Source organism: Mauremys mutica, chromosome 15 (genome assembly GCF_020497125.1).
Source record: "Mauremys mutica isolate MM-2020 ecotype Southern chromosome 15, ASM2049712v1, whole genome shotgun sequence".
Taxonomy (NCBI): Eukaryota; Metazoa; Chordata; order Testudines; family Geoemydidae; genus Mauremys; species Mauremys mutica.
The window spans coordinates 31665027-31685685 of NC_059086.1; the positions used below are offsets into that span (position 1 = coordinate 31665027).

The window sequence follows — 20659 nt, forward strand, 5'->3', positions numbered from 1 at the left end:
AAAAAATAGTTGCAATTTTTTTTAGCAGAAACACACATTTTTCCCAATTTTTTATTTCACGTTTTTCCAATCCTGAATTTTTTTTTACGATCATTTTACTAAAAATGGTTTCCCAACAGCAAGAAAACTTTGGCTGAAAAAACCGACATGTTTTAACGAACCGTTTTCTTAAACAAAACCCTCAAAACTTTCACCAAGCAACAAAAATATTCGAAAGGTGAAATTTATGAGCAGAAACAAACCAACTAAATTGTTTACCCAGTCGGTTTCCAAGACGCAAACATTTTGACAACCAGAATTTTTGCACCAGAATTTGTTTTAACCAAGAGCTAGTGATTGTGGGGAGAGGTAGCTCAGTGGTTTGAGCACTGGCCTGCTAAATCCAGGGTTGTGAGTTCAATCCTTGAGGGACCATTTATGGATCTGGGGCAAAAACCTGTGTGGGGATTGGTCCTGCTTTGAGCAGGGGTTTGGACTAGATACCTCCTGAGGTCCCTTCCAACCCTGGTATTCTGTGATTTGCATCAAAGACTGCCATTTTTTCAGGGGTGGGTTGGTTGTTTTTTGGGGCAGCTCCGTCAAAAAATGTAGCAGGGGATTTTGATAAAAAGAAGACAGGTTTTCAAAACTTCCTGCCAGAAACGATGGGTTTCATTACCTGGTAGGATGTCTGGCCCAGCCTCTCATAGGTCTGGGCCAGTTAAGGTACGTGCACACTGCACTGTGTACCCGGGTCTTTGGGACTCGGTGTGGCCAAGCCGGTGCCTGCGCGTCCACACTGAATTGGAAACCTGGGTTTACAGCTGCGTCTGCGCTGCAGAAAGAGGGTTTGGCTCGGCGGCTCAGCAGAACACAGGCTCTGCCCCCCCCCCCCCCCCCCCGCCCCAGCGGGGCCCTGGGAGCCAGGTCCCGAGTGCGGGCTGACCCGAGTCAGGCTGATTTGTGTGAGGGATTTGGCTCAAGTGTGAGTCAGCCAGGCTCGGTGTGCTGTGTAGACGCACCCTGTGTGTGCGCCAGCCACTCGAGGGGGCCAGAGAACCACCCTGGCTCATTGTCTGGCTTAGAGGTGAGCTGGGTTTGGATGTTGGTTCTCCCATGGACCCCCGCCCCCAAGGTCTGGTGGCTTAGAGCAGGGGGACTGAGGGCCAGGACTCCTGGGTTCTCTAAGGCTCTGGGAGGGGAGTGGGGGCTAGTGGTTGGAGTGGGGGGGGCTGGGAGCCTGGACTCCTGGGTTCTCTCCCTGGCTCTGGGAGGGGAGTGGTCACTAGGGGGCTGGGAGTCAGGACTCCTGGGTTCGCCCTTCACAGCCCAACGGGGGGCGGGGTGAATCTGTTCCTTCCCGGTGGGGGCAGGGGAAGCTGGGGGACACCCCCCCCCATGTCTCTTTAAAGAAAAACAGCCCAGCTTTGATTTTTTTGACCGCGGACAAGAAAGGCCGGACACGAAAATCTCCGCCTCCCTCCCCTTTAAATCCCGGGATTTGGGCCCTTAAAGGGGCGGGGCGGCCCGGGGCTAGGGGGAGGCCGGGGGCGGCGTTGAGCCGGGCCAGGTGAGGGGGGAGGGGGGGCCGTGCATGGGGCTGGGGATCCCCCCTGGCCACTCAGGGGTTAAATGGGCCGGTGGGAGACTCCAGCTGGGGGGGGCCCTGCCCACCAGGCAGCCCCTCCTCCGCTCCGTGCGGGACCCAGCGCCGAGCCCGCTGCTCCCTGTGGGCCCCCGGGAGTGGGGGCCCAGCCCCCCCAGACAGCCAGCAGATTCACTTGAAGGGCTGGAGCCAGGACGCCTGGGTTCTCTCCCTGTCTCTGGGAGGGGAGTGGGGGCCAGTGGGTAGAGCAGGGGGGGGACTGGGAACCAGGACTCCTGGGTTCTCCCTCTGGCACTGGGAGGGGAGTGGGGGCCAGTGGGTAGAGCGGGGGGGGGGCTGGGAGCCAGGACTCCTGGGTTCTATTCCCATCCCCGTTTGTCTCTCCCGTGTGTTTACACCCTTCCTTTCCCTCTTTCCCACAGGGGTTGGGGGGTGGCCTGGAGACCCCAGCCCCCATGAGGGGGCAGCGCAGGCTGGCGGGGGAGCCCCTGGAGATCCAGGTGCTGAGGGTGAAGGAGGAAGAGGAGGAGGAAGGAGCCGGGTGCCCGGAGTACGTCTCGGAGCTGCTGTGCCAGGAGGGGGCCGGGGGCCTCAGCACCCGCTGCCACGCCCACCCGGGGCCGCGCCTGTTCCTTGCCCCGGCAGCGCCCCCGCAGCCACGCCCCGGTGCCGGGTGGGACGCCGGCCCCCCGGCTAAGCCCTACGCCTGCTCGTTCTGCCCCAAGCGCTTCAAGCGCTCCTCGGACCGGCGGGCCCACGAGCGGGTGCACACGGGCGAGCGCCCCTACCGCTGCCGGGCGTGCGGCAAGCGCTTCACCCAGTCCTCGGTGCTGACCGGCCACCTGCGCCTCCACACGGGCGAGCGCCCCTTCCGCTGCCCCGGCTGCCCCAAGAGCTTCAGCGACGCCTCCAACTTCAAGAAGCACCAGCGCATCCACGCCCAGCCCCCGGGCAGCGAACCCGCCTGCCCCCCTGCCTCCCCGAGCCAGTGGGACACTGGTGGGTGTGCCAAGGACCTGGCGCGAGATGGCGACGGGGACGCCAAGGGGCTGGCGCTAACTTGGGCGTCCCTTGGGTCCTCTGCCGAGGGCCCCAGGCCTGACTTCCCGGCTAATGGTGCCTGCCCGTCCCTGTCGGCAGTGGGGCTGGCGGACAGCCGGTGCCCTGGGGCATGGCAGCGTCTGGCAGTGGAGCGAGATGCAGAGCAGGGCTCCCCTGTCCCTGGCACGGGTGCCCGGCTGTCCCCCAGCGACTCGGGCTGCGGGGAAGCTGGCGACGGAGGAAGAATGGCTGAGGAAGAGGAGGGTGGTCGTGCTCGCTGCTTCTTGCTGGAAAAGCTGGACCGGGCGCCCCAACTGTGCCCGAGCCCTGATACCCACGAGCTGCGTGTGCCAGTCCATGCCGCTCCCTGGTGCCCGAGCCCCGATGCCCGTTCCCCACGCGGCAGGCCGCCCGCCCCCCCGCCCGATGCCCGCCAATACATCTGCTTCGTGTGCTCCAAGCGTTTCAGGCGGGCCACGGACCTGAAGGAGCACCTGCGGGTGCACACGGGCGAGCGCCCCTTCGCCTGCGGGGTCTGCAGCAAGCGCTTCACCCAGGCCTCGGCCCTGTCCACCCACCAGCGCATCCACACGGGCGAGCGCCCCTTCCGCTGCCCCGTCTGCCCCAAGAGCTTCAACAATGCCTCCAACTTCGCCAAGCACCGGCGGGTGCACTCCGGGGAGCGCCCCCACCGCTGCGCCATCTGCGGAAAGGGCTTCCAGGAGCGCCGGTGGGTGATCCGGCACCTCCAGGCCATGCACCCGCCGCTGGGGTGAGCGCGGGGTGGGGCCCACGGCCGGCCCGGGCACCCGCCACTTGCCTGAATGCCCACATCCAGGCTGGGCAGCAGCCGTTGGCATGTGGCGCAGTCGGGGAGGCCGTGGCATGGCCAGGCGGTGGGCACTGGGCTGAGAGTGAAAATGCCTCAGCCGAATCCTCTGCTAGCAACGATCTCCCCTCCACGTATGTCCTGCTGGGGGATGCTCTGGAGCGCGGTTGGGGGAAGTGTTCACCCGCCCAGTTTTCACCACGTTGCTTTTCACCTTTTGTGGGATGAATTTTTTTCCAACCCAAAACCCCCAAAATAACCAGAACATCTCCCACCCGATATAAAACATTGTGGGGACATTTCCCCTCCACAAGGTGAAAAATAACCTGCAAAACAAATCAATTTCCCCCCGATTCTCCAGGGATTACAAGCTTGGTTGATAAAGGGCATCGTTTTGATCTAATATTTTGACTTGGTATCTTGATTAAGAAACTAGAATGGTGCCCAATAACCGTGGCCTACGATAAATGGCTTAAAAACTGGCTAACTGATAGAGCTCAAAATGTAACGGTTACTGGGGCCGCGTCATCCAGCGGGTGTGTTTCCAGCGGGGTCCCTTAGGGACCTGTTCTCGGCCCGACGCTATTTACTGTTTTTATCAACGGCCTGGGAGAAAACATAAAATCATTGCCCAGCAAGTTTGCAGGTGACCTAAAAATGGCAGGAGTGGCCAGTACCAAAGAGGCCACGTCACTGATCCAGTAAATGCCAAGGTATTCAGCTAGGAACTGAGATGTCAGTCGGGCGGGCAGCTGGGGGACCCTCTCCTGGGGAGCAGCAACTCTGACAATGATTGGGGGGCAGGCAGGTGGGCAGGGGGACCCTCTCCTGGGGAGCAGCGACTCTGACAATGATTGGGGGGCGGGCAGGTGGCTGGGGGACCCTCTCCTGGGGAGCAGCGACTCTGACAAAGATTTGGGGGTGGGCATGGTGGATAATCAGCAGAGCAGAAGCTCCCGGTGTCACGCTGTGGCCAAAAGACCTAACGCCATCATGGGATGCAAAAACGGGGCTCTTGCATAGGCGCAGGGAGGTTATTTTACCCATGGATCCATCACTGCTGGGATCCCGTGTCCAGTTCTGGTGCCCACCAGTCAGGAAGGCTGGTGATCAATCTGAGAGGGGTCAGAGAAGAACCAGGAGAATGGCGGGAAAACCCGCCTGAGAGGGAGAGACTCCAGGAGCTCAATCTAGTTAGCGGCACAGAGAGAAGGTTCAGGGGTGACTTGTTCCCTGGTTATCAGTACCTCCCGGGGGAACAAATCTTTACTAACCGGCTCTTCAATCCAGCAGAGGAAGGTCCAACACCATCCGATGGCTGGAAGCTAACGCTAGCCAAATTCCAACCGGAAAATAAGGTGTAAATTTTGAATAGTGTAATTAACCATCGGAACAATTTCCCCAGGGTCATGGCGGATTCTCCATCACCGACAATTGTTACATCAAGATTGGCTGGTTTTCTAACAGCTCTGCTCTGGGGATTCTTTCAGGGCAGGTCTCTGGCCTGGGGCTACACGGGGGGGTCAGAGACGCTGATCACAGATGTCAGTTCTGGCCTTGGAATCTACAAAAACCTCCCCGAGAAAAAGGGGTGTGTGTGTGTGTGTGAGGGGGGGATCACAAAAAACGTGCAACATGCGTGGAAAACGTTTGCCGTCCTGGTGAAAAATACTCACCAATGTCCCTTTGTTTCAGTGAACGCGGTCAGGGAACATTGTGCACTGCTGTGGCTTTCTTCCACCCCCCAAAAAGTGAAAAAAAAATCATCAGCCAAGCTTGACATGACTTGCTACGTTTCGGCCAGCCCTAGGGCGACCAGATGTCCCGATGTTATAGGGACAGGCCCGATTTTTGGGTCTTTTTCTTATATAGGCTCCTATTACCCCCCACCCCTGTCCTGATTTTTCACACTTGCTGTCTGGTCACCCTACTTTCAATGGGCCTCTCTCCCCCCTGCTTCCCTGGCCCCACAAGGGGAGGAGGAGCTGATAACGCCCCTTAAGGACAGAGGATCAAACCAATGCGCCCATCTAGCCCGGTATTGCGCTGGCTTTGCATGAGATCACACCCATGGGCCCTCTCTGTGCCAGGCGCGGGGTCCCTGTAAAAACAGCCCTGCCCCCGACCCCAGAGGGGCCACATCTCAGTGCCACGTCCCCATCTTAACAGCTCCTGCCCCAGAGGGGCCATGTCTAGCACCGGGTGAGGGATCCGTGTATAAACAGCCCCCGTGCCCCACCCCAGAGGGGCCACATCTCAGCCCCATGTGAAGGGTTCCTGTATAGAGCCCCCCCACCCCAGAAGTGGTCGCATTTCCTCACCGGGCAAGGGGTTCCTGTATGACCAGCCCCCGCCCCCCGCCCTACCCCAGAGGCAGCTGTTTTTAGGCCCAAGGGAAACGAAAGATTTTGAGAATTAAATGAGACACAGGCCTTGATTTATTCCAGCCCTCAAAACTGGCTCACCCGTAACGTGAGGCCCCTGGGCGAGAGCAGTGGAAATGCCATGGTGGCGCTGGGCCCCCAATCCTTAATTCAGCAGCTGGGGTTTGAGTTTTCTCAGTGCTCCACAAATCCCATGACGCGGCTCTGGCTGAAATTTGCTCGTCCCCGTCCAGCCTGGGATCTAGGAGCCCGTGGTCATGGTAGGTCCCACGTGCCGGTGATCTGTGGGCCTGGAACCCGGAGCCACGCGTGACCAAGGCGCGAAAGGCTCTGAACTCGACCAGCTGAAATTGAAGAGAGCCCAGCACAAAGCGCGTCTCCACGGAGCTCGGCCGGGCGGCGAAGGGCTGAATCCGCAGCAAGGGGGGGCGTGAGCTTGGCTACTGGGGACCTGTGCAGCTCTGGGGGCGGCTCCGCTCCGGGCCAGGCTCCCGGCGGGTCCCAATCACCGGAGGGGTTTAGACGGGTCAGGCGAGCCCCTGTCCGAGATGGGCTGGAGGCACTTGGCCCTGCCCCACTGTGTGGGGTGTGTGTGTGAGGTGCCCCCTCGCGGCCCCGTCCAGCTCCTCCGTGCCTGGCTCACGCCAAGGGGGGGCTGCGTCCGGTCCCACCGGCGATGCCAACACCTGGGCGTGGCTAGGGGCTGCGAGTGGATGGGTGGGGGGAGGCCTGGCTTCCTGCAGCATCCCGGGCCCCCCGAGCTTTTGGGAGCCTGGGGGCCGCGGTAGCCAGGAGCATGGCCCAGCGCGGCGCCTGGGGAGCAGCGATTCCCCCGAGAGGTGCTGGATCCTTGCAGAGTCCCCCCTAGCCTGAGCCCTGGGGCCCACACTCTGCTCTCGGCCACCCCACCCTGGGGGGCCCCCATTGGAGGCCCCCTGGTGGTGTGGGGTTGCTGACCCCCACAATGCCAGCGGCTGGTGCTCAGGGAGCAGCACCAGGCCCATGTCACCCGCACCGGGCCGGGGGCGGCGGCTGCCCCTCTGCCGGAGCGCTCAGGGGCTGCACTGCACTTTGTGACCCCCAGGAGGCAACCCAGGCCTCGGGGCAGAGCTCAGAAAACTGGCGTGGGCACAGGCGTGTGCTGCACTGCTCCGGGGGCGGGGACTGGCCCCACAGGGAGACAGGGAAGGGAACCCAGGAGTCCGGCCTCCCAGGTGCCTCCCCACCCCAGGTCCCACCACTAGAACCCAGGAGTCCTGGCTCCCAGCCCCCCCTGCTCTAACCAGTAGACCCCCCCTCCCCTCCCAGAGCCAGGTATAGAACCCAGGAGTCCTGGCTCCCAGTCCCCCCTCTCTGCCCAGAGCATGGGGCCCGTTGGGAGCCGGGATACCAGGGTAGATGGGCCCTTGCTGTGATTGCCACGTTCCCCACCCCGGCCAGAGGGAGCCCCAGCTCACCCGTCTTCCCCCCCAAGCTCTCCTGTCGCCATCCCTGCAGCCAGCACCCCCAGCCTCCCTGCCCCGGGACCCTTAACCTGCGGCTCGGACCCCTCTCCGGAGCCTCCCAGCCGGGCTGCATCAATGGGGTCCCCTGCAGGACGGTTCTGGGATCCCCCTGGCCCGTCCTCCCTCCCCGGTGCCCAGCCAGGCCCGCTGCCAGGATGCTGCCGCAAAGCCGGTTCTCCGAGCCCATCGCTGTCACCGTATCGCCCGCCCCACGGCACTGGCTGGGCACGTCTCCCCTCACTCCCCTCCCTGGTACGGGGCTTGGCCGCCCCGCTGGTTCCCAGCCTGGGGCACAGCCTGGCTGGGTCTCCGGGGGGGAGGGATCCTTTGGGCTCATTTTGGTGGCTGGGTTTGGGGAGCAGGTGCTGGACACTGACACCGAATCCGAGACACCTCGGGCTGGAGGGGATCTCGCCCAGCACCGGCCCCCCGCGCTGAGGCAGGGCCAAGCCAACACTTCGGTGCAGTAGGCTCCACCGCAACCAGCAGGGGCTCCAATGGGGGGACCCCCAAGATGGGGTGGCTCAGAGAATGGCCCCCGGCAGTGATGAGCTGCCAAAATATTAACAACCGGTTCCCTCCTCCTCACCCCACGAGGGGGGTCGTGTCCCCCCCCACCGGCCCGGGACTCCTGCCCCATCCAACCCCCATGTTCCTTGACAGCCCCCCCCCAGTACCCCTGCCCCATCCACCCCACTTCCCTGTCCCCTAACTGCCCCTTGCCGCCCCATCCAACCACTCCTCTCATTCCTGATGGCCCCCCAGGATCCCTGCCCCATCCAACCACCCCTTCTCTCTGTCCCGACTGCCCCCCATCGCCCCATCCTGCTCCTTCCTGACTGCCCCCCTGGGACCTTTGCCCCCATTCAATCCCCCTGTTCCCTGCCCTCTGACCGCCCCGACACTAATCCCCCCCCCAACTCCCCAGCCCTCTATCAAACACCCCCTCCCTGCCCCCTGCCCCCTTACCGCGCTGCCTGCGGGAAGCCGCTGCTTCCTTCTCAGCCCTCCCGCGCAAACAGCTGATTTGCGGGAAGCCGGGGAGGGGGAGAAGCCGGGGGAGCGTTCGAGGAGGAGGCAGAGGCAGAATGAGGTGAGCTGGGGCCAGGACAATCGGTTCTAAAGGGCTTCTAAATTTAGCAACTGGCTCCAGCTCACCTCTGGCCCCCGGGGCTCATCCCGGGATGCTGCGGGAAGCCAGGCCTCCCCCCCAGTACGCTCACAGTCCCTCCACTGCTGGTTCCTTCTCCTGCGGTGGGACGGGGTACAGCCCCTAGCGCAGGGGGGTCCCAGGCCATGGCTGGGCACTTAGAACTACCGTAATACACCTAATACACAATGTACAGCCCCTAGCGCAGGGGGGTCCCAGGCCATGGCTGGGCACTTAGAACTACCGTAATATACCAAATACACAATGTACAGCGCCTAGCGCAGTGGGGTCCCAGGCCATGGTTGGGCACCTAGAGCTACCATAATACACCTAATACACAATGTACAGCGCCTAGCGCAGTGGGGTCCCAGGCCATGGCTGGGCACTTAGAACTACCATAATACACCTAATACACAGTGTACAGCACCTAGTGAAGTGGGGTCCCAGGCCATGGTTGGGCACCTAGAGCTACCGTAATACACCTAATACACAATGTACAATGCCTAGCGCAGTGGGGTCCCAAGCCATGGCTGGGTGCCCAGAGCTACCGTAATACACCTAATAAATATGCATCCACGGTTTTTAATATCAGTTTCATCTGTACAACACCAGGGAAGTTACATGTCAACAGCAGGGGACAGGGGTTGAGTTTGACAGACACACACGCGCCCCTCCCCTGCCCCCACGCCAGTCCCCTCCCTCCCTCCCTTTCCCAACCAGGACCCAGCAGCCCCGGGGTCTCCGCCAGCCCGGGAGGGAGGAGGAGTGAATTTGTGCGGATGGGGGAGAGAGACATTCCATTGGGGGGGGGGGGCAGCACCAGGTGTGACCGGGGCAGCTCAGCCCTGGCTCTGCTCTCTGGGGTTAGAAAATTATATATCTATATATTTATATGTATTTATAGCGCTGTGTGGTTATAAAATAAAATGGCAGGGGAGGAGTTGGCAGGGCTGGGCATGGCCAGTCTCCGGTAGGAGCCACCCGCTGGTTTGCCTGGGGTCCTGGCTCTGCCCGTGGCCCAAAGCGCAGGGACCCCTGCGACACCCCCTTTCCAGGGTGCAGCGGTCGCCCTGCTTGGTGGCTCCCTGCCCCCCCCCGAGAGGCGCCGGCGCGATGGAAGGAGCTGGGGGTGCCCTTCCCCACCGCCGCTGAGCCAGGCCTGACTCCCCCCACTCCCTACCCAGAGCCAGGATAGAACCCAGGAGTCCTGGCTCCCAGCCTCCCCGCCCCCCCCGCTCTAACCACTAGCCCCCGCTCCCCTGCCAGAGCCAGGGCGAGAACCCAGGAGTCAGATAGATCGAGGAGTGTGAAACACACAGAGCTGTGAGTGGGTGTTAGAGGGATACGCTAGACCAGTTTCATTTGGGGACCCCTAACCATTTCGAATGGAGGTGCAGAGCCCTTTGGAAATCCCAGCCATGGTCTGTGGACCCCCAGGGAGAAAGCCCCTGAGACAGACGGAGATGGGTGCATATGGGGAGAGACAGACAGACAGGCAGAGAGAGGGATGATGGGTGTATACAGGGTGAGACAGCCAGTGTGGGGAGAGAGAGCGACAGGTGAGTATGGGGATGGCTGGACAGATGGGTGGATGGGGATGGAGGGAGCAAGGGACAGAGGGATGAGTGGGTATGGATATGGAGTGAGGGACAGATGGATGGTTGGGGATGGAGGGACGGATGGATGGAGGTGTATAGGGGTGGATGGAGGGAGGAAAGAAGGGAGGGAGGGATGGTGGTGTCTATGGGGATGGATGGAGTGAGGGGCGGATGGATGGGGTGGGTGGAGGGAGGGAAGAAGGGAGGGATGGATGGGTATGGAGGTGGGGGGATGGAGGGATGGAAGGAGGGATGATGGATGGAGGGAAGGAGGGATGGATGGGGATGGAGGGAGGGAAGGAGAGAGGGATGCATGGATGGGGATGGGGATGGATGGAGTGAGAGACAGATGGATGGACGGGGATGGAGGTGTATGGAGGGAGGGAGGGATGGAGGGATGGATGGATGGATGGAGTGATGGACAGATGGAGGGATGGGGATGGATGGAGGCTGACAGGTGGAGGGATGGGGATGGAGGTGTATCGACGGGGGGATGGATGGATGGGGATGGATGGAGTGATGGACAGATGGGGATGGATGGAGGCTGACAGGTGGAGGGATGGGGATGGAGGTGTATCGACGGGGGGATGGATGGATGGATGGAGTGATGGACAGATGGAGGGATGGGGATGGATGGAGGCTGACAGGTGGAGGGATGGGGATGGAGGTGTATCGACGGGGGGATGGATGGATGGGGATGGATGGAGTGATGGACAGATGGGGATGGATGGAGGCTGACAGGTGGAGGGATGGGGATGGAGGTGTATCGACGGGGGGATGGATGGCGATGGGGATGGATGGAGTGATGGACAGACGGAGGGATGGGGAGGGAGGGAAGGGTAGCCAGCCAGCTAGCCAGAATATTTGCTGCAGCTCCTGGCGTGTCTGGCCGTGGCTCTGAGCTTCCCGCCCGCAGGGGGCTGCTCCGTGCTGCTAGTTCAGGTTAGAACAGAGCCGCCCCCTGGGCCATGCACTTCTGACCAGCTGGGTTAACCCCCAGATCCAGCCACTAGGACCTGTCTGCCCCGTGGAGAGTTCGTTGTGGCAGACCTGCCCCACCCCCGCGGTCTGAGCCCCAGGGCTGGCCCCACTCGGGGGGAGGCAGCCCCACTGCACAGCCAGCTGCCGCCCCACCCCCCAGCCCTGATTACCAGCTCCACACTGGCGCCAGGACGCCCCAGGGCCCATCCTGCCGGGCTGGGCACCGCAGAGCCGCCTGGGGGCTTTGCCAGCGAATCGCGGCACAGCTCCTGCGTCCTGGGGAGTTGGGGAGGTCACCAGCCCCCCAGCATTAGTCTCCAGTCCCGGGGTCCCCGCGGCACGAGCGCCGGGTCCTGCAGCGAGCGCCTCCTTCAGACGGCCCTGGCGGCCCCCCTCCGGCGGGATTCAGGTCCTGGCCAGGCCAGCTCCAGGCGGCTGCGTGGGGAGGGAGAAGCCCGGGGTGCCCCTGGCCGTGTCGAGCCCTGGCTGGGTGCCACTGTCCAGACGCCGGCCGGGGGGTCAGTCCGCCGGGATCCCAGCCTGCACCACTGGGCACAGTCAGCCGGCGAGACCCACCAAACTCCCCCCGTCAATCCAGGGGGGCACTGGGAGCGGGCCGGGTCCAGGTCTCGTCCCCTCGGCAGTGCCAGGTCCAGCAGCCTCTGCCCGGCGGGGAGCCCGTGGCCCATCAGCGGGGGCGGAGGAGGCTCCCTTAAATCGGGAGGGGTCGACATGTCCTTCGGCAGGGCAGGGTGGTCACCCAAGGGGGCCACTGAGTCCTAGGTTCCTGCATGGAAACGGGGGGCCACCACAGAGGGCCTCCCCCCAACCTGCCTCCTACCCCAGTGGATACGCGGCACTAAGGGGTCTGCCCCCCAACCTGCCTCCTACCCTGGTGGATACGCAGCACTAAGGGGTCTGCCCCCCAACCTGCCTCCTACCCTGGTGGATACGCAGCACTAAGGGGTTTGCCCCCCAACCTGCCTCCTACCCCGGTGGATACGCAGCACTAAGGGGTCTGCCCCCCAACCTGCCTCCTACCCTGGTGGATACGCAGCACTAAGGGGTCTGCCCCCAACCTGCCTCCTACCCCAGTGGATACGCGGCACTAAGGGGTCTGCCCCCCAACCTGCCTCCTACCCCAGTGGATACGCGGCACTAAGGGGTCTGCCCCCCAACCTGCCTCCTACCCCGGTGGTTACGTGGAAGTAAGGGGTCTGCCCCCCCAACCTTTCACCCTCCTGGTGGATACATGACACTAAGGGGTCTGCCCCCAACCTGCCTCCCACCCCGGTGGTTACGTGGCACTAAGAGGTCTGCACCCCACCCCACTGGATAAGTGGAACTAAGGAGTCTGCCCCCCAGCCTGCCTCCCACCCCAGAGGACAAATGGCACTAAGGGGTCTGCCCCCCAACCTACCACACATCCCAGTGGCTCTGTAGCACTAAAGAGGTCTGCCCCCCACCCCAGTGGATATGTGGCACTAAGGGGTCTGCCCCCAACCTGCCCCCCACGCCAGCGGATATGTGGCACTAAGGGGTCTGCCCCCAACCTGCCCCCCCTTCAGTCCCCCCCCCGTCTCTTCCCCTCAGGGGTCCTTGTGGCCCAGGGCGGCCAGGCGCTCCAGCTTGTGGAGGTGCCGGTGTTTCTTCAGGCCGTAGGTGTTGGCGAAGGCCTCGCCGCAGGTGCTGCACTTGAAGGGGTGCCCGCCCTGGTGGGTCTGCACGTGCTTGCTGAAGTACTTGGGGTCCTTGAAGAGCTTGAGGCAGGCGGAGCAGCGCAGGTCGCGGCGGGCGTTGTGGGCCCGCTGGTGCCGCAGGATGGACGAGAGGTAGAAGAAGCTCTTGCTGCAGAGGTCGCAGCGGTACACCTTCTCCCCCAGGTGCACGCGCTGGTGCTCCAGCAGGTTGGAGCGGTAGCGGAAGGTCTTGCCGCAGGTCTGGCAGCGCTGGGGCCGGGCCACCACGTGGAGGCGCTGGTGCTCGGCCAGGCTGGAGGACTGGGCGAAGCGCTTGTTGCACAGGGCGCACTTGTAGGCCCGCTCGCCCGTGTGCACCACCTTGTGCTGGCGCAGGTACCAGGAGCGCAGGAAGCCGCGCCCGCAGACGGCGCAGCGGTAGGGCCGCTCCTCGGTGTGGCAGCGCTGGTGGCGCATCAGCAGGGCCGCCTCCCAGAAGCGCTTGCCGCAGACGGAGCAGCTGAAGTGGCGCTTCTGCAGGTGGGTGCGGCGGTGCAGCAGCAGGTCGTAGGCGCCGGCGAAGCTGCGCCCGCACACGGCGCAGCCCAGCGTGCGCCGCACCAGGTGCACGTACTTGTGGGTCACCAGCGCCAGGAAGTGCTTGAAGCTCTGCCCGCAGATGCCGCAGGTGAAACGCTCCCCGCTGGGGATCATGGGGTGCTCCTCGGACGGGGCCACCAGGGAGGCCAGGCCGGCGGCGGCGGCACCGGCCTGCGCCTCCCCGGGGAGCCCGTTCTCCAGGCAGCCGGCGGGCCCGGGGGGCGGGGCGGCCTCGGCGCAGGCCCCCTCGGGCAGCAGCCGCTCGGGGGCCGTCTGGTGCACCAGCTTGTGCCACATGAGGTTCTCGATGAAGCCAAAGCATTTGCCGCAGGCGTCGCAGGCGTACGGCTTGTCGGCCATGTGGGCCTCCTTGTGGCTCATGACGTGGAAGAGGTCGGGGAAGCGCTCGCCGCAGTCGGAGCAGCCGTAACTCAGCCCCTCGGCGGGCAGGGCGCCGGCGGGCCCCAGGGCGCAGGGCAGCTGCAGCCGGTGAATCTGCTTGTGGCGGGTGAGGCTCTGCGGGTAGCCGAAGACCTTGCCGCACAGCTCGCACTTGTAGGGCCGCTCCCGGGTGTGCACCACGTGGTGCTTGGTGAGGTGGAAGGACTCCCGGAAGCGCTTGCCGCACACCGAGCACTGGTGCGGCTTCTCGCCCGTGTGGATCCGCTCGTGCCGCTTCAGCGTCTCCCGCCGGCCGAAGCCGCGCCCGCAGATGCCGCAGCAGAAGCTCTTGCCGGCCCCCAGCAGCAGCGGGTGGGGCCCCAGCAGTGCCGCGTTGCCGAAAGCCGCCTTGGCCTCCCCCTCGGCGTGGGGGGCCTCATTGGGGAGCAGGAAGGGCCCCTGGTAGGCGGCCGGGGCCGAGTCGGCAGCCGGGGCGTCCTTGGGGGGGGCGGCGGCCCCTTCGTGGAGCTGGCGATGGCGCAGCAGGCTCTGGGGCGCGGCGTAGGCCTTGCCGCAGACGTCGCACTTGTAGTCGGGGCGCGGGCCGGCGTGGGAGGCCTGGTGCTTGAGCAGGTAGGCGGCGTCCCGGAACTCCTTGCCGCAGACGCCGCAGGGCACCCGCAGCAGGGCCGAGTGGGTCTTGATGTGGCGCTTCAGGCTCTCGCGCCGGTTGAAGCTCTTCTCGCAGACGGAGCAGCTGAAGGGCCGCTCGCCAGTGTGGATGATCTGGTGCTGGTGCAGGTGGCTCGGCTTCTTAAAGACCTTCCAGCACAGGGAGCAGGTGAAGGGGCCATCGGGCTGGGCCGGGCCGGGGCTGCCTTCCCCGGCCGGCTCGGTGCCCCCGGCCGGGGCTGGCGGTGGCAGGGGGGCGGCGGCAGCAGTGGCCGCCGGGCCGGCCTCGGGCGGCTCCTTGTGGCAGCGCCGGTGGCGGATGAGGCTGGAGATGTGGTTGTAGGTGCGGCCGCAGGTGGAGCACTCGTACGGCCGCTCGCCGGTGTGCACCAGCATGTGCTGCACCAGGTGGGACGACTGCTTGAAGGATTTCTGGCAAACGCCGCAGGGGAAGCGCCGGTCGATGAAGTACTTCAGCCGCCGGAAATAGTTCTTGTCGTCTTTCCCGGCCGGGCCGTCGGCGGGGGCCGCCGGGGCTGGGGCCGCGCCCACCCCCCGCTTGAGGCTGCCGAAGAGGTGCTGGTGCCCCGAGAGGTCCACGATGCCCCACTGGGGGGCGCCGAAAGCCCCTGCCCCGTCGAAGAGCGGCGGGGCGGTGGGCACGGCGGCGGCGCTGTACTGCTGCGGGGGGCCGGCGCTGGGCTCGGCTTTCTTGGGCTGGGCGGCGCCGGAGGCGGAGGGGGCGGGGCCCTCGGCTTTGAAGTCCTTGGGCTTGGCGGGGGCGGGGCGGTCGAAGTGGGGGGCGCCGGCGGGCGGCGGGGGATACTCGTAGGGCGGCTGGGGGCAGGGCAGCGAGGCCACGGCCTTGGCGTGCTCCTGGTTGTAGGCCTCCATGGGCTCGAAGCGCTGGTGGTTCAGGAACTCCAGGAAGTCGAAGGGGTAGCTCTGGAAATGGACGCCCTCGTCGCTCGCATTCGCTTCCATCTCCTCCGGGGAGGGACGCTGCCGGGAGGGGGCAGGGAGAGGGGGGGTTAGAGCAGGGTCAGGCCGCCCGCCCCACCTGGGACCCCCCCGGCACACTCTGAATGCCTGAGATCAATTCACACCAGCCTCTGGGGTGTGGGCGGGGACCCCTCGCCCTGCGCTGGGACGCGGCCCCTCGGGGGGGGGGCTGGTTACACGGGGACCCCTCGCCCTGCGCTGGGACGCGGCCCCTCGGGGGGGGGGCTGGTTACACGGGGACCCCTCGCCCGGCGCTGGGACGCGGCCCCTCGGGGGGGGGCTGGTTACAGGGGACCCCTTGCCCGGCGCTGGGATGCGGCCCCTCGGGGGGGGCTGGTTACACGGGGACCCCTCGCCCCACGCTGGGACACAGCCCCTCGGGGGGGGGGACTGGTTACAAGGGGACCCCTCGCCCTAGCCCCTCGGGGGGGGGGGGCATGAGGGCCCAGTGCTTTATCAGCAGGGGCGGAGCACTGGGGGGATATAAGTCCCTGGCCAGGAAGGGGGTGTATGGATATAGGGGTCCATGGGGGGGGGAGATGTGGGCCGTGTACAGGCTGGGGGGGGGGGTCACTTATCTTTCTTGCAAGGGGGGGCGATTTGAGGGACTGGGGGGAGGGAAACACGCCTGGCTGAAGGAGTTGGGGGGTACCGGGGTGGGGAGGGGTGCGGGGGAAGCAGGTGGGTGCGGGTGGCTGTATGGGGTGCAGGGATAGGAGCCGGACCAGTATCGATGGGTGATCACTCACCTCCGGGGGGGCTGTGGGGGTGTCTGTGGGGGAGGGGCTATGGGGCGGGGGGAGCGACGGGGGTCTATGGGGAGGGGCTGAGGGGGGCGATCGGGCTGTGGGGGAGGGGCGATCTGTGGGGCACACACACCCGGGGGGGGGCGCGGGGGTCACTCACCTCTCGGGGGCCCCGGCTCCGGGCGGGGGGCGCGGGGGGGGCCGGGCTCGGGGCCGGGGGGCTGCGGGCCGGGGGGGGGGGCCGCTGCTGGATCCCAGCTCGGACAGGCCCGGCCGGAAGCGCCGCCCCCACCGGAGACGGAACCGGCCCCCCCGGCCCGGCCCCACCTCACTGGGGCCGCCCCACTTCCGCCGCCGCCGGGTCCTAGCGGGGGCCGCTCTCTGCGCTCCCCCACCCCGTCCCGTCAGTGGGGAGAGAACCCAGGCGTCCGAGCCCCCTCCCGCCACCCCGCGGGGAGAGAACCCAGGCGTCCGAGCCTGCCTTCCCCCCAACCAGGCGTCCGAGTCCCCCCACCCCGTCAGCGGGGAGAGAACCCAGGCGTCCGGGTTCCCCCGCACCCCACCATTCCCCACCCCAGATCCAGGGAGAGAATCCAAGAGTCCTGGCTCCCAGCCCCAGCTCCCAACCACTAGACCCCACTCCCCTGCCAGAGCCGGGAGCGACCCCATTTCCCTCCTTCCACCCCCCACAAAACCCCAGGCTCCCTCAGTCTCTTCTTCCACCAGCCTCGTGTTCTGTGGGTCGTCGCCCCCCCCCCCATGGCAGGGGCTCTGGGGGCACCACCTTCACCCATAACAGGCTCCCTGGGGGGTTGCGGGGCTGGGATATTGGGCTAGTTGGGGCCACTGATCCAGCCTGTCTGTTCTTCCGGGGCTAGAACCCCCCTCCCCTATTTTTTAATTGAAAAGCCTTTTTTGACAGCAAAAGTTTTCCAGACAAACGTGTTGCTTTTTTGCCATTTTTTGCTGATTGGCAGGGGATGGGGAGGGATTGAATTTTTAAAAATCAGATTTGATCTGAGTTTTTTTTTAATGGATCATTTGATTTATTGTGCGTGTGTTTCAGAAATAAGGACTTTAAATCGAGAGGGAGATTTTGCACTTTTTGAAGTAACTAAAAAAAAACACTTATCAAAATGCATTTAGAAACCGTACACCAAATGCAGACCCAGCCCAGATCCTGCACAAGTGCAGGCTTGGCAGAATTCGGATTTTATTTTGTTCCACGGGCAACATCGACATTTATTTTTAAGGTTTCAGAGTGGTAGCAGTGTTAGTCTGTATCAGCAAAAAGAACCATCCGATGAAGTGGGTTTTAGCCCACAAAAGCTTATGCCCAAATAAATTTGTTAGTCTCTAAGGTGCCACAAGTGCTCGTTCTATTTATTTTTAAGCATTTTTATTTATTTCAATTTTCACAGTGGTGGGGAATGATGGGGGAAGGTCTCTGGCACAGGGAGGCCAGACAATAATTATTTAATGGCAGTAGCCGCTGAGATGCAAAGAGTTAAATTGGTATAACCATTAAAACACAAATTGTCAACATCACGTGTTTAAATATAGAAAGCAAAGAGCCTTAAGCCAACCGCTAAGAAATTTTCAAGCAGCATTTTTCCTACTTTGCCAGGCTTTAAATTTCGATTATTATCAATGGAAATATTTTTCCTGTGTGCGCGCAGTGAAATTGACATTTACTGACATTGACCCATAAAAAACCCAAACCTTCCAAGCCTACGTAAGAGTATGAGAAGAACTTCTATCTATCTATCTATCTATCCCCAGCCACCCCCTCTATCTATCTATCTAGCTTTTTAGATGACAAACCTGAGGAACTGTCCCAGATTGATGTGTCATTAGAGGCGGTTCTGGAACAAACTGATAAATTAAACAGTAATAAGTCACCTGACCCGGATGGTATTCACCCAAGATTTCTAAAGGAACTCAAATAGGAAATTGCAGAACTACTTACTGAGGTACGTAACCTGTCACTTATATCAGCATCTGTACCAGATGACTGGAGGATAGCTAATTTGACACCGAAAAGGCTCCAGAGGTGATCTTGGCAAACACAGGCCAGTCAGCCTAACTTCAGTGCCAGGCAAATTAGCTGAAACTACAATGAAGAACAGAATTGTGAAGACACATAGATGAACATGATTTGTTGGGGAACAGCTTTTGTAAAGGGAAATCATGCCTCGCCAATCTACTAGAATTCTTTGAGGGGGTCAACAAGCATGTGGACAAGGGGGATCCGGTGGATACAGTGTAGCTGGACTTTCAGAAAGCTTTTAACAAGGTCCCTCACCAAAGGCTCTTCAGCAAACTAAGCAGTCGTGGGATAAGAGGGAAGGTCCTCTCATGGATTAGTAACTGGGTAAAAGACAGAAAACAAAGGGGGTGGGTATAAATGGTCAGTTTTCAGAATGGAGAGAGGTAAATAGTGGTGTCCCCCAGGGGTCTGTACTGGGCCCAGTCCTGTTCAGCATATTCATAAATGATCTGGTAAGCAGCTGAGGTGGCAAAATTTGCAGATGATACCAAACTACTCAAGACAGTGAAGTCCAAAGCAGAGCTACAAAGGGAATCTCACCAAACTGGGTGAACTGGGCAACAAAATGGCAGATGAAATGAAAAGCTGATAAATGCAAAGTAATGCACATTGGAAAACATAACCCCAACTCTACCGACAAAATGCTGGGCTCTAAATGAGCTGTTACCACTTAAGAGAGAGATCTTGGCGTCATTGTGGAGAGTTCTCTGAAAATATCCACTCAGTGTGCAGCGGCAGTCAAAAAAGCTAAGCGAGTGTTAGGAGCCATTAAGAAAGGGATAGATAATAAGACATAAAATATCCTAATGCCACTATATAAATCCATGGTCCGCCCACCCCTTGAATCCTGCATGCAATTCTGGTCACCTCAGCTCACAAAAGTTACATTAGAATTGGAAAAGCTGCAGAGAACAGCAACAAAAATGATCGGGGGGCTGGAAAGGCTTCCGTATGAGGCGAGATTAATAAAACTTGGACTTTTCAGCTTGGAAAAGAGGCGACTAAGGGGGATATGATGGAGGTCTATAAAATCATGACTGGTGTGGAGAAAGTGAATCAGGAAATGTTATTTACTCCTTCCCATAACATAAGAACCAGGGGTCACCCGATGAAAGTAAGAAGTAGCCGGTTTAAAAGAAGCAACAGGAAGTATTTCTTCACCCAACGCCCCGTCAATCTGTGGAACTCACTGCCAGGGGAGGTTGTGAGACCAGAAGTATAACAGGGTTCCAAAAAGAACGAGATACGTTCCTGGAGGACAGGTCCATCAGTGACTATTAGCCAAGCTGGTTAGGGACCCAACCCCATGCTCTGGGTGTCCCTAAACCTCTGGCTGCCAGATGCTGGGACTGAACGACAGGGGATGGATCACTTGTCAATTGCCCTGTTCCGTTCATTCCCTCTGAAGCCCCTGGCCCCAGCCACTGTCAGATGACAGGATATTGGGCTACATGGACCATTGGTGTGACCCAGTGTGGTTGTTCTTATGTTCTTATCTATCCATCTATGCATCCCCATACATCCCCCCATCTAATCTATCTAACTATCCTCATCCACTCCCTCTATCTATCTGTCTATCCCCATCCACCCCATCTATCTATCTATCTATCTATCTATCTATCTATCTATCTATCTATCTATCTATCTATCTATCTATCTATCTATCTAAAATAGCCTACAAAACTTATTTTAAACTTTTCTTATATCAAAAAGACTCTCCTCCCAGATTTAACAGAAAAGCATGGAGTGCAGACTCCATTACCAGAGCTTGTAGAAAATTAAACGTTTAAAAAAAATTGGTAAAAATGTAGAAGATGGTTTTGTTGCTTTAGTTTTTGAACTGGACCTATTCACAGACACACATTGATTTTCCATTTTCCACTGATTTTCTTTTAAAAAGTTAACATACGTTTGAATTTTTTTTAAATGAGATCTGCCAATAGAAAATGATTTTTTTTAAAATGATGGACAAATTCAAATGCCGTCCAAGGAGTTAAGTGCCATGTGCTCAAACTGAGCGATCCAAAGAGGCAGTGAGGAGAAAGAACATAAAAAACAGTAAAAACTTGGAAGAGATTTGTTTTTAAATCAAAACTCTTGTGATTTCCAAATTTTGCAACTTGGAAAATTAGCTATTTAAAAAATTTGGACTGATTTTTTGGGGGGAAATGGGCCACCATGTGACAAAACTGACCTATCCAACATGGCAATGAGGAAACAACAGAAACCAATAAACAAAAAACCTTGAGTTGATTTTTTTTTAAATAAAAAATGTTGGAGGTGCAAAAAATTGTAATTTTTCAAAATGGGGTTTTCTAATAGCAAATGGTTTTATTATAAATGTGGAACATGTGCCACAGAGACATTAAACTGACCAACTTCAAACTGCCAAGAGAAGAAACTATAACAACCATGAACTCATTTTTTTTGTTTGTTTCTTTACCAAAAATTGTAAT

General features: G+C 60.5%; 2 protein-coding genes across 2 annotated transcripts; one reads left to right on the forward strand and one right to left on the reverse strand.

Moving 5' to 3' along the window:
• The first annotated feature begins 898 nt into the window (after positions 1–898).
• Positions 899–3402, forward strand: LOC123349984 (zinc finger protein 628-like). Its single transcript, XM_044988320.1, has 2 exons — positions 899–1066; positions 2008–3402. The coding sequence occupies exon 2, from the start codon at positions 2041–2043 to the stop codon at positions 3400–3402; it is 1362 nt and encodes a 453-aa protein (XP_044844255.1). The 5' UTR covers positions 899–1066; positions 2008–2040.
• A 9212-nt stretch (positions 3403–12614) lies between these two features.
• LOC123350354 (zinc finger protein 865-like) lies at positions 12615–16364 on the reverse strand. Its single transcript, XM_044988893.1, has 2 exons — positions 16314–16364; positions 12615–15407 (listed from the first exon to the last, which is right to left on the reverse strand). Exon 2 carries the CDS (start codon positions 15387–15389, stop codon positions 12663–12665), a length of 2727 nt encoding a protein of 908 aa, XP_044844828.1. The 5' UTR covers positions 15390–15407; positions 16314–16364; the 3' UTR covers positions 12615–12662.
• Between the last annotated feature and the right edge of the window lie 4295 nt (positions 16365–20659).

Excerpts from the sequence above, each read along its gene's own strand:
- LOC123349984 (XM_044988320.1), top strand. The coding sequence starts at position 2,041 with ATGAGGGGGCAGCGCAGGCTGGCGGGGGAGCCCCTGGAGATCCAGGTG.
- LOC123350354 (XM_044988893.1), bottom strand. The coding sequence starts at position 15,389 with ATGGAAGCGAATGCGAGCGACGAGGGCGTCCATTTCCAGAGCTACCCC.